This window comes from Euwallacea similis, chromosome 19 (assembly GCF_039881205.1).
Source record: "Euwallacea similis isolate ESF13 chromosome 19, ESF131.1, whole genome shotgun sequence".
Lineage (NCBI taxonomy): Eukaryota > Metazoa > Arthropoda > Insecta > Coleoptera > Curculionidae > Euwallacea > Euwallacea similis.
In genome coordinates, this window is record NC_089627.1 from 1,554,141 (window position 1) to 1,567,872 (window position 13,732).

The window sequence follows — 13,732 nt, forward strand, 5'->3', positions numbered from 1 at the left end:
ATGGGAAGACTTAAAATCCAGACAGAAGTTTGAGGATCATGTTTGCCTCGAGCTTTCGTATATTACGACCATATACTTAAATGATTTGGGTACTTCAAAATATCAATACATGAACACAGTGTACGAACACTAAGATTCCTAAGTCTATCAAAGACATAAGATAAGTAATATTTTCCAGTTTCCCGGATACTTAAAGGTCTTAAGAGATTGCTGAGAATGTTGCGCCAGTCTCCATCCTGGATTGTTTTTAATATAGAGAAAACTTTTCCCTGTTTCTAAGTAAAGCGTAAAATTTATGGCTCATTACAACCCCCTGCTACGTTTTATGAATGAAGTTCATAGAATAATTGGGATATATGGTCTGTTCTTGTATTATGTTATTTACGATATAGCAGCAAATAGCATTGAGGAATACAATATCAAGAGAGGGAAGTAAGGGTTATTTTGCAAAAGAAGACCGAAAATATTTCACTATTGTATGGTTTATTACTGAAGTGTTGAATGTGTTAAATCGCTTTGAAAAATTCAATTTCAACATACAAAGACACTCATAACGAATGAAATACGTAAAGCACGAAAGGCAGAAAACAAAACTAAAAGCAGATTATTGTAACTGTGTTAAAGAGGCACTAACAAGTTTAAATTAATTTTCAAAAAGGAGGTTAAATAAACCCCGCAGTTTATAAGAAAAATTGTAAATTTTCATATTTTTAATACAGAAAAAAACATGCCGCAATAAAACAGATTATAGCCATAATATCTGTGGAAACTTTCAGCCATAGTTGATTAATGATAAGCAACCGTGACTGAGGTAATATAGTTGTCGTAAACTCAGGTGCGGTGCATATTTGCACAATGAATTTATCTACCCCTAATGATACTAAAAAAAAACTGTGTCATCCATGTCTTTAAAGGCCCGCCTTTCACTGGTATATTATGTAAATTTCCTGTAAATTTCCCGGAGAATTTAGTATTTTTTCCCAAAATGGGAAGAGCTCCCAAAGTGCATTTATAATTTTGCCTGTCGGAGGGAGTTGTTTTAAAATTAGCTTTGAAATTATCGCTTCCCGTTCAGCCTGGAAAGTTTCCGAATCTATTTGAAAGTTAAGCAAAACATCCGCTAACTAAATTTGAAATTTAATCTAGTCCAGGCTTTATGGCGGAAGGTGTATTATCACAGAATCTCTACGAATAGCGGTATCACTTTCACCGAGGACCTGGCAGTCGTAAACAGTAATTATTTAGCCCTGGGAAAACAAGATAACGTTAAAAAATATATGTGTGAAAACACGTCGAAATTGGTTGTTTGGAAATGTACAATGAATATAAACTCTTCCTACTCCTGTACTAATAACGTAAGGATAACGGAAAATCGACAATTATCAAATAACTTAATGCTACTAGAAATTTTGATAATTAGGGATCAGTTCCGACTGTAAATACCGATTACCGAGAACACGGAAGTAACCCTATCAACCAAAATAGGAATACTCGACAATTTTTAAAGAGGAAGGAAAATAGAAAGTAACCCTGAGCACGTATTTTTAAGTAATCCCAACGGATCGGATCATGAATTTTTAAGAAATCCAAATCAATCCAAACAAAATTTCAGGAATTTTGAAATAAGGTCTTCGATAATTTTCAAGTAACTTTTAGTTTAATTTAAAGATAGCATTTTGCTATGAACATGTGTGAATTGCATTTGCGTGTCATTGTAACTAACTACGTGTAATTAAGAATTTACATACATGTAAGAATAGGAACTAATTTGCACTGTAAAACGGAATAAGGTTGCCATAAATTTAAAGTATGAATTGTAAAGACATGGCAATACCCAAAGGTAGTTTAGATTTTTTATAACTTATTTAGAACATTTTAAGAAAGTTATTTTTTTGCATTCGTTTTTTAGCACTCTAATTGTGATGCCCATAAAAGGGGTGAAGATTTCGTTCTTCGAGTCGTTTGTGGACACACATATACATGCAAAGGGAGAAGGCAAACGGCGTTCTTCAGTGCAACTTCACTTACAACACATACATTCAATTTTACTCATTTTTCGTCTGGTTGTTAGTGCTTCTCTTAATTCTACAAAGTATTGTTTCATAAGATAAACTGTTTCTAAAACTACTGCTGATCCTTCGATATTCACATAAGAGGGTGATCCAGTCGGCAATAATATACCTACGCTGTAGTTCCCCAATGGCAACAAGATTATAGACTAGGGCACAATAAATATAATTCTACTGTAACTGAATCTGGACGCTTCTAAGGGTTCAGTGTTGCAGAGGCTACTTTTTCTTTTTCAATTCAAAGAACGTCATCCGATAAACAAGCCGTTTGGGAATACGGTCAGAATAGTTCACCTTCAATCCGTAATTGATACCACAATGATAAAAGCAACATATTAACTCATTCTCACAAGGACCTGTTGGGTATTCCAGAGCACAAATAGATTGGCAGACATGCAAATGTACGAAGACAGAAATCTTTTAAGCTTAAATCTAGCATGTATAAAGAAACACCTTCCCCTGTAACTTCGTTATCCCATATTTTAGCATATTTTTCTTTAGTATGCGTTATTTTACACAAATTATGTTAAATACCTGATTGACAAGGAAACCAATTTCAATACGTATGATGGCTTTGATTCTTTGGAAATAAAACCGAAATTGGCAAGAACACACACATCCTCGAAAGTTATCACGCAAAAAAAGACGTGACTCATTTCTCAGCCCCGAAATGGTATTAGGAGAACAAATTTCTAATATTCATCAAACTAATGCACGGATTTAAGCCATTTCGCTGGAAACACGACGTATTTCACAAACATATCTCGTGTTTTATTAGGGCTCGCAATCCTTATGTTTTATGGTCTGTATAAATAAGATAGGCAGCCGGCAGTCGGTGTCTTGAATCCTGCAATTGCACTGCTCCTCTACGTTTACGACCTGTTTTACCGTGTCTATCGATTGCCATTTGCTCTTAAAATAGAGTCTTCGTTACGGGAAAATATTATTCTATGTACGGGAATCACAATCACTCTTTGTAGAAACTGAAACATTTGAGAGTGGTTTTCAATTTGTAAAGCAAAAGATGAAAGGTTCAAGTGGTTTGGGACACTATGGGTTAGATTAGATTGACACGTTCAATTCCACTGAAGGTTTGTTCAGGTTAGTGTCTCAAAATATATCAATAAACATATATCGGTTGATCTGAATATATAATTTAAGGAAAGTCCTAAATGTACATGTACGTTATAGTATATTTCAGTTTGGGACGTAAAGAAAATCTGAGATCTGCTAGTGGCCTGCTATATTTAAAAAAGAGTGGAAAGCAAATCTTAGACTAATATTCAATTAAATAATTCTTGGGAAATAATCCTGCGACTTGCGATCTCGGGATTTTATCATATAATTCTTTAATTTCAATCATTTTCCAAGCAGTACTTTGCAAAGGAACCCTATGCAAATTTTCTTGAATAAAACTCCTAGTCAAAACAAAATGTGCATCATTTGCGGTTCTCTCTAAGTCTACTAGCCAGAAAGTTGCATACAAATCTTAATAAAAAGCTCAGGGATTAAAAATACATTTTCATGTAAAACGTTGCTTTTAGCGCTTTAGAACCTCGAGCTTTTAAAAGATTAACTCCCTTTAAAAAAATTAAATTGTCAATATTCCGAAATGTATTGCCGTAAAGTCGCCGGCAAAGAACTTAATGCAATTAACCGGGAAGTTGATTAAAACTTTCAAGTATTTCTTCTGTTGGGCGTACAGAGGGCCGAAGTTTCGAAAGTTTCAGCCAGTAAGTCATAAAATATTGACCTCTCTTTCACGAGGATTTTAACAAAATTAGCACCCTCACTGCTGGCAGTGGCTCCGCCTTCGGACCACCCCTCATCCGAAACGCATAAACGTCCTCACGTGTAATTTAACATAAATGTCACAACAAAAAATACGAAGGGCCTTTGTGCGATTACCTGTCAATAGAGGGGAAATCCGAAGAAAAGGAACAATAATTACGTAAGTGGAAACCATTGAATTCTGCGGCCCAATCTCCACGATCTTTTTATCGTACATGAGGGGACATTTCGGTATATTGTCGCAACGGGTAGTTTCTACATCTGTTGAAATAGAACACCTAGGGAATCGGCCCTTTTCATCGGATTGAATTGCTTTTTGATTCTGTTAAACGATAGCCGCTTTAAGTGGGTTCTTTATGTCGTCACAATATTTCCAACTAAAATCCTCATTGAGGGCTATCGATCGATGTTGGTAATTCCGCCTTATTAATAACCATCTGGTAAATTAATTAAGGAGAGGCAACCCTTCCGAGGGGGATGTCAAGATCCACCCTATCCTTAACCCTTCGCCCCCCTCCGGCAAATTGCCGTTCCAACAAGGGGTTCAATCATGGGCTGGAACTACATTTTATTGCCGAAAGTGTGGGGCGGTCGGTTTGCCAATTATTAACCCTTATATTTGGTACAAATTTCAAATAGGAGCGGCCATGTTGGAAATCCCGGTTAATTTCACCAATCCCGAAAAAATTTTTAATTAGAAATAAGACTTTTACAAATGCTCGAGTAATTCCAGTTCGTTCTGCCTAATCAAATTTCAAGTTAAGATTAATGTCTCGTTTGCTTGCACAGTGGGACGGAGATTAGAGAAATCTTGGTAGAAATTAGCGCCTATTGTCTTTCAAGTTGGAAAAAAACTTAAAGTTTCGCCTTTATTCCATCACAAAAAAAAAGAATTTTAAATAAAGTTATGCCTCATATTCGACATTTAAATATTACAATGTAAATTTGCGAACCACGAATGACCCAGAGGCGTGTAATTTTATGTTTTAGCAAGTTTATTTGCAATTCCCAATTATTTATTTAATAATAATTGTGTGTATTGATCATTTATATATTTGCTAAAACAGTTTTAATTAAAACCACTCTAGTTGACATAAAATTTAAATGTATTGGCATATATTAATAACACACACAAAAACTTGCGAGTTCCCAAGGAAATACTTTCAGTTTATGAATTTGTTTTTTTACAAGGAGTAATGAATCGCTAAGATTTTTGATTTACTTGCATTATTATAAGAAAGTTTAGGCGTCTAGTATTCAGATCCACGCCTGCAGGTTTGAAGTCTAAGCCATGTTTAACAGTGAAGTTTCTCAAATATTCTTTGTGATTATATTTAAAAAAGTGAACTTAATTCACCAGTTCGTTTATTTGCCTCAATACCGACAAGGCAAGAAAACAAATCGTTATTATCTACCAAGACTATATCATCTCATTATACATTTTATTGTGTTAATATTACATTTTTAATTTGATAAAACATCCATTCTACAGTTAAACAAATCATTTTAAATACCTCAAGTTAGTACACATAAAAACTTTTAATTACTCCTCCTGAAATAGTTATTTGCGTTACAAGACCGGAAAGTGGTGTTTTGCAAGCGAGCCAAGCTGGAGCTTGCAAAGCGCCGCTAATCACATTTTCGGTCGCGTGACATACAATTTTTTATACTTCCGACTTTAGCGAATATTTTATTTGTTTTTTTTTATATTTTATGTTTTGTTCGAAAAAACAGTGACATAAATATGTTTCCAAAGATATTGACAATTTAAAAATTTTTACAATGTTATTTTAGACAGACGGAAAATGGAAAAAATGATTTTGTCGATTCTATTGATTAATTTTCCGGTCTTGACTGGCAAAACATTTCTTCTATGCTTTCAGGTAGGAAATTACAATGCCGTACATTTTGGTTGGTCCTTAAAAAAAATATTTTTCTACCTTACCTTCGATGCTATGAATTTAAATGGAGCGTTTTAGTAAAGGAAATTCAGAGATATCGAGGGGGATGTTTAAAATCGACTAGTCGAAAATTCCTTCGTGTCTCGATTAGTTTATATGTACAGAGACATCACATTAACCATCTTAATTGAATCACAACTTTACCGTTTTCTATTAAAAAAACCTGAACACTCGTTCAACAGTAAAATCTAAGCACATATCGATATATTTAAGCTGTTAGACCTTAGTTAAAATTTTGTGGATTACTCAATGAAAGCAGGCAACGTCTATCTAATTTGGAAAATGAAAATTATAAATGTATAATATAAAATTTACAAAATGTAAGTTTACATTTCAATGGAATGAATTTCAGCAAACAAATATCGTGGCTAGCTAGACAGCCACTTTTACTGTGAAATGGTATGGCCTGTATGTATTCATATATAATTCTCAATGCATTAATTCATTCAAAATATGTCCAAAACGTGCAAATTAGATAAGCAACTCTTTGAACTTTTCAGAAAGAAAATGTTCCTTTCCAAATTAAAAAATTGAATTTTTCTTGAACTGATCACTAAGAGCCTTCCCACTGATAAAACATCCTTTAATAAAGCTCTGAAATGCAGTTTTTAATTTCCCTTATTGCCTTTTCTATTGATGGTTGAATACTCTCCTCTTTAATAATAATAAATACAAGGTGTCTCTAAATGATCTGTATAAAATCCTACCACACATGCCCGAGACAGAGATGAGACTATTTAACCCAACTTGCCCTAATTCAGAAGTTAATGATTTTGCAAATACAGGACGTCAAGTTTAATTTGTTTTTAGTATTTTTTTTATAAGTAAATGAGCAAAACCTTACAGTTAATCATTTTTATAAGGGCCGAAAATCGGAATCTATCTACATTTTTGTTTTATATGTCAAACTTGATATCTCAACAATGCAACACGGGTTTCTTGTTGTTGCGCTAAATCATTCACGCATTAAATGTAATATAACAAGTACATTGAAACTCGAGTTTGTTTTTTTGTCACAAAATGTTTCACCTCGAATAAAATTCTTGGCCTCGATCTAGTGATACCTCATTCCAAAGATCATTTTCTTAGAACACCTATTTCCTAAAAATGTTGAATCTAGCTTCCAGGAATTGTCTGTTTGAAAGTGACAAACTTTCCTTGTCAACCTTGAGAGTGAACGAAGAATTTTATTTCTTTAGAACAGATCTGCGTGAAGTACCTACATGTCGTGTCACCTTCATTTACATCTTTATCATACTGAGATCGCCAATTTTATCATCATCATCACTGTCTTCCTGTGCTATGCTTTGATCAAGACGTTCACCCTGCAAATTAATTAAAAATTAAAGAAAAAGATTCGGGGAAACTTCGAAAGGGATAGCTGTATGTTGTGTGTCTTCAAGATGTCTTTTTTTGCGCCTGAGGTAAGTGAATTGGATTGAAAAATTATAATAGAATTACAGTATATTGATAAGTTGAAAATTGACCCTCTTGCTTTGATCGTTCTGGGTTTGATAAAAATATATTTCAAATGAGTACTGCAAATGATTGCCATTTTGTTGATCACCGAATTTCAAATAACAAAACACTAAAATTCCGTTAAAGGTTTTTATTAAAATCACTTGCTTTGCCGCTCTTCCTTAAGATTATCCATTGAAATTTCCACCGCACCCCATAAAAATCCCTCGAATAAAACCGGCCATAAAAGAACACAAACTGTATATCCTTGCAAATTCGCGCCCTTTATGTTTCAACTTTGAGGATGCACGAAAACAATGTATTTTTATGATGCGAAGTTACAACAAATTGGAATTGGAATCGGCATTGCCATCGTTGTATACCCATAACATTTCTAAGCCGTAACATATCTAATCTGATGGAGCTAAACCAGTAATTAAATAAAGAGGGGAGTATTATTTATTGCCCACTAGGGCCGGAGTGATAAATAAATTGATACGTTGGACTGAGTTTAAAGCATGTAGAGATGACTATCAGAGATAATGGAGCAGTTATACACGTCAACCTTTCGGCTATACGAGAGCGAAAGAGTACACCTACACACCCTTATAAAGTGGGTTAATTTCCAGCCTTATCTGCGGCGGATGGTAATGAATCAACCCATGATTTCAATGAAATTAAGGATTTAAGGAAAGTTTTAAATCAACTAATTTTATTTATACACCGAGGGTAGATATTATACACCTTTTATCATCCAATCTTGTTTTTGAAGACACTTTCAAGGATTTAAAATTGTATTTTGTTATAAGAAGAAAAATAAATGTGGAATTGCACTATTTTCAGCTGGGAAAGTAATGGTGTTGTTCCTGAACACCTAAATCAAGCTCTGTAGTAGTTGCCAACGTGCAGGACAAGAGGGCACGGCACACGAAGAAAAACACCCTCTTAGTTTTTGCGATAAATTAAAACCGACAAATTAGCAAATATTTCTTATTTAGGATTTTTAGTTGATCCTGGATAAATACGAAAAAAGCCTCTTCCTCTTGCAAAAACACAGATTTGCATCATTTTTTACATTGTGTCTCTCGACAGCAGTAGCAGCAAACGATCTCGTTACCTTAATGAGGGGCCATCTCCTTAAAAAATAATCCCAAAGAGACTCCCACGTAATTACTCGAGATAAACGATTTGCAGGAGCAATTAAATAATTACGTAATAAAATAATCCTTTAGTGGGAGCGGGGAGCTTTAAAAGTAAAGTTGTAAACCCGGAGCTTTTAAGCTGCGGTGGAGAGTTTGCCTCCCTGGAGGGCTTAGGGCTTGTGTCGATGACAAACAAGGCTCCAGGAAATTCTCCCTACTTTCACCAGGGTGCTTTTACGGTTATTTAGCAGGGCCCTGATTAATTGGAAATTAATTGTTTGATTACAACTTACTGATTTCTGCAATTTTGTTGCTTTCAAAGACAAGACCAGTTAAATTAGAAAAGTTACTACTATATGCCACATTGGAACTGCTTTGTGTGTTTTGTATTGATAAGAAGTTGCCTAAAAATCCCTTCAAAACGCAACTTTAAATTAGTTTTCTTGAACTTTTAATATTAGGGGTTTGAAATTTAATATTTTACCCGGGCTAATCGATTTACCGACGCCTTGGCCGCAACTTTTTAGCTTCTGTATAAATCTTCATTACAAACTTTCCAAGTTAATAAACTAAAATATCGGTTCTCTGCGAAATCATAGGGTCTTCGAACTTTTATTACAAAGCAACATTGTTCTAACAGCATGTGATATTATCCATGTTATAACTTTCTCAATTTAAATGACATAATGAAAGGATTCGCACGAATTTAATACGTTTGAATGACAAGCCAAAAGGATTCACTTCAATTTAATAAATTTGCTTTTGGTTGTTTGCGAAGTACGTTGCTAATTTTTTAGAGTCGCACAATTAAGATTATTTCACTTAACCATTTGAATGCGGCTTTTACCTATCTGCAACATCTTTGCAACTCGATCATTTTCAATAAAAAAATGGCAAAACTGCCTAAATCTATAGCGCCATTTGGAAATTTGATTGAATGGTTTAGAAGTATCTTACAAATTCGCCAAATTAGAAGTAATGGGACATGAGCGTTGAGAGCAATGAGGTTCTTCCAATTAGACGCATGATACTGGAAATTGGAGACGAGCAATGAAAACGAAACCACCCGCCATCACAACTGAAGACAATCATAAAAGCTCACACAAAAAGAACAGAAAATTCCCCGGAATAACGCCAAAATAACGTGTGTTTTTTGGATAACTCTCTATATCCCGGCGTTGTTTTTATAGGCAATTTTGACGTCGTTCCTCGAGGAATGTTCTACTCCACAGAGTACAGAATTGGATCCCATATGTTGGAATTTTACAGAACAACGCAGCGACGAGTATTTCTTCGAATGCTCTAAATTGCAAGTTTGCAAACATACGGGGTGTTATATGTAAAACAACACGCTTTTTAAATTTAGATCGCACACATAGGCAGAATTCACATTAGTTGCATTTCCAACTCCTGGTTTCCAAAACTATTTTGATTAAATATACAACAATAAAATTAACAACTTAAAATATTTCCCTTGGCATTTCCCACCTTCTGTCTTTATTTTATGTAGAACAGGGAAGTATTAATTTCTTCTCATGCTGTAAATTGTTCATAGGTTCGATATAATATAAAATTTACGGGATATTCTATTTGAAACGTCACATTTGTATTCACATGTTTTTTGGTCAAACAGAACTCGCATTTCCCTGTTGGTATCAAAAACGGTTACGTTTAAATATTTATAGAACCGGCAACTCAACAATTCAGAGCTCTACTCTTAAGGTTAGAGGGTTGCTCTAGAGGGTTTAAAAAATATACGGAGTGTTCTAAAAACAGTTATCACATACATAATACATAATCAGTACTCGTGTATCCGTCCGACAGTTTCACAGAATATTACATGTTGATATAGTATAGGAATGCAATGAAATTTAGACCATTTATCAAAGATCGAAATATGTATGTTAAACGGTATAGGGTGATAAATTTAACACAATACAGTTAGGGGTTATCACTGTTGATCAATAAGAACGCACGTTTTAAAACTCGGTATAAGGGAAGGTCTAACATTTTGATATAGAACATGAAAATTTAAGCACAACTAACTTTCAAGGGGTCTTCAGCGCTCTTTATTCCCTTCACCGGATATTCGGCACTATCTCGGGTCGATCCCACTTCTCATACTTAATGAACCGTTGCTTTCTCGCAGAAACACACGACGACACCCGAAAAGAGATGAATGTTCGTCACTTTTCCCGTCAATTCTTAACATATGTGAACTTCTCAACTTCATCTATCTGACATTTTCGTTTGATAATACGAAAGACACAATTTTCCTTCGTTGTCAAACCGAGCTAGAAAGGTCAATAGGTAAAGAAATATGAAGAAAAATCAATGCATAAGTATGTATAGGACTAAATTTAGTCAACTTTATCATCAAATTCTGCCTCTCAGAGCACCAAAAGACTAAATTTTTCTAATCATACTAATTGATGCAAATTAGCCCTAAAGTCTAATTTCGCCTTTCAATTAAGATATTTTTAGAAATATCAGGGAATGCAGACCAATGCCATCAAGCATTTACATCAGTGTTTGGAAAACTAAAGCGTGTGCTAATACTGCGGATTCCAAAAAACACTTTGGAAAACGTAGAGGAATAATCACTTCCATTTGAATTTGAAGCCGGCAAAGTAGTATCAATACACCCCGAAATGAAGAGTAATCGAAACCGAATAGGAAACTCGTTTTAAATAGTTTCCACGATGTTTCCCATTTGCCGGCGGCGATGGGTTTAAGCCGTAACATCTGTATGCTGTTGAGTTTAACTGTCGTGCAGATAGAATGAAATCGCCCGAGCTATTTGTATTGGATTTCTATCCAGATAATTATTATCCAGGCACCACAATTTACGACTTAAATTGGTTTCAGATTCATGGCAAGCAGCGAAAATCAAAATGGAACCGGCGATCCAGCCCACCTTCGTATCGTCCAGTCAAGTGTTCAAGGTTAAAGACCAGGACACCGTAGTGTTGCCTTGTGAAGTGGCTAATCCTGGTGAGTTGGAAATAATGGAATTATCCTGATTTCCAGAGTGAAAAAAATCAAAACCTGTACCGTTGCATTTAACAAGCGTTAATAACTATATGCATACACATTTTTCCAGATACTGCGATTGCTAGTTTTAAACGGAATTCTATGTTCTATTATGTCCTTACCGAAGCGTGTAAATTAAAACAGATTGATTCGAGCACAACAAATAAATTTTAATTCTAATGAAAATCTATTGAATGCGATAACAAAAGTTTTTCCGATATTTAATTAAATTTTAGCTCCTAAAAACGCGTGATGATCGAATTATTTACCTATGAGGTTTTCAATTAAAATCACAGTAATCTTTTTGTTAAAAGTTAGAAATTTCCCAATGGACGGGCAATGTAAAATGTTTTTTCTGCCCTGTGTGTGACATCATGGAATCGAATATGATAATCCGGGAAATTGTGCAGTTTCGTTTATGACCAAAAAAAACAAGAAGTACGTAAGCTCGAAAATGAGATCCTATCAGGAATTCCGTCATAAGCGTAACTTTCAGTAATCTACGAATAGTAATTTATACAAATTCTAGACATGAAATGTTCTTCGTATTTTCTGATCAGTTCCGGTTAGTTCCGATATGTTTTCAGGATAATGGTTGGTAAGGCGCATTGCAAATGGTGCGATTAACGTAAGAGACATCAAAATTCTCGAGAAGTGGAGATTTTCTGTTTATTTTTAAATTGTGCAATTAGAACTCTTTTTCTCTGTAGTTCAAAGAACAAGAATTTGTGTGATCTTTAAACATTCTGCATTGATCAAATGAGTTTAAACTTACTTGCCTCATAAAATACGACTTAGGTAATTTTGAAATAGCGATGCCTTCAATAATGTAGGTAAAAATGTTTTGCATTATGTCAGGACCTATCTTCGATTATTTTTACGTTTTGATTTTAAAAAAATGCCATTTTAGTTGTCAAAATTAGAAAAAATTCTAATTACAGGAGTTTCCACTATATCAGGATATCCGCACAATTAACCTGTTTCAGTAAGTCCAAATGCGTCTCTTGGAAGGCGAAATCTGTAAAGAAAGAATCACATTTTCGCAGTTGATAAATCTCTATCTTTAATCATTTGTTATAAGTCGATGAAAAGAAAAACGATTTGGAGGATTCCGAGGTTTTCGCCCTCAATGAAAGGCGGCAGGGAATACGGTTTTTGGAAATTTAAAGGAAATGGAAAGTGGAAATTAGTTTTGAGATCAAAGTTTAACGAATGCAGAACCCATAAATTGTTATATTCAATTTGAAAATAAAAGCTCATTTTCAATCAGCTATTTAAATCAATTGCTTTAATTTAAATATGTAGGGAAATCATATATAGGGTGTATTTACAATACTGCGAGGCTTTATTTTAATGATCACCCTATAGTACTATTAGGAATAACTGCCTCTTTATTCGGAACAAAGAACCATAGAAATTAAGTCTTAATAAGTATAATCTTTAAATAAATATATTCTATACGTTAGAGGCGGATTGTTCCCCAGTGAGAATACTGTGCAATTCCACCCCTGCCAGTTTGAGAGAGGTTATTCCCCAAATGATAATAATAAAAAAAGTCTTCAAATAATTTTAATCTTCAAGAAAAAGGAAATATTTGGATTAATTTTTGAGGCCGTTTCTCTCTACCCGCATTGCTGTCTCGTATAAGATTTGATCAAGCGATTGTTACATTTTTCTTTTACTCAACGAGTCATGATTATGAAAGTAATGTTAAATCGAATGTTTAGCTATGACACTTAAGTGTGTCATGCCATTTGTCAGCATTTTCTCAAAACTCTTATCCCATCATAGACTATTAATAAGCCACCCGATATCATAAAAGCTCTTTTTCCAAAACTCTCGGATATTTTCTCGGGTACTCCTCGTCGCAACGAATCTTTTCATCCCTATCGATTTGCCCCATAGTTATTTTCAAACAAAAGGGGACTCTTTAAATATATTTTGTTCCAGGTCCGTACGTACTGGTGTGGAAAAGAGGAATCGCTGTGCTGTCAGCGGGCACGACGGTCGTATCTCCGGACCCGAGAGTGACTCTAAACCCCGATTACAGTTTAGAGATCAAAGAAGTGGGACCCCAGGATGCCGGCGATTACGTTTGTCAGATAGGCACTTTACAACCCAAGGAAATTACACATACGGTCGAGATACTTGGTGAGAGGATTCTTCAATGTTTATTTTCGTTTTTTAAAGAGGGTAAAGGAGCCGAACAATTTTTAGCAAAAAAAAAAAATGTGACCAATTGGTCATCCAATCAATACATTTTGCACTGATACTCTGA

The 13,732-nt window shown here is 34.6% G+C and overlaps 1 protein-coding gene across 2 annotated transcripts in view; it reads left to right on the forward strand.

Annotated features, from left to right (window-relative positions):
• The window catches only part of LOC136415120 (limbic system-associated membrane protein-like), a 76,307-nt gene that overhangs the window by 31,483 nt on the left and 31,092 nt on the right, over nt 1-13,732 (forward strand). For both annotated transcript variants that reach the window (XM_066399544.1, XM_066399545.1), the window contains exons 3-4: nt 11,290-11,415; nt 13,405-13,605. In XM_066399544.1, the coding sequence (XP_066255641.1) occupies nt 11,290-11,415; nt 13,405-13,605 (327 nt within the window). The remainder of the gene's footprint in view (nt 1-11,289; nt 11,416-13,404; nt 13,606-13,732) is intronic.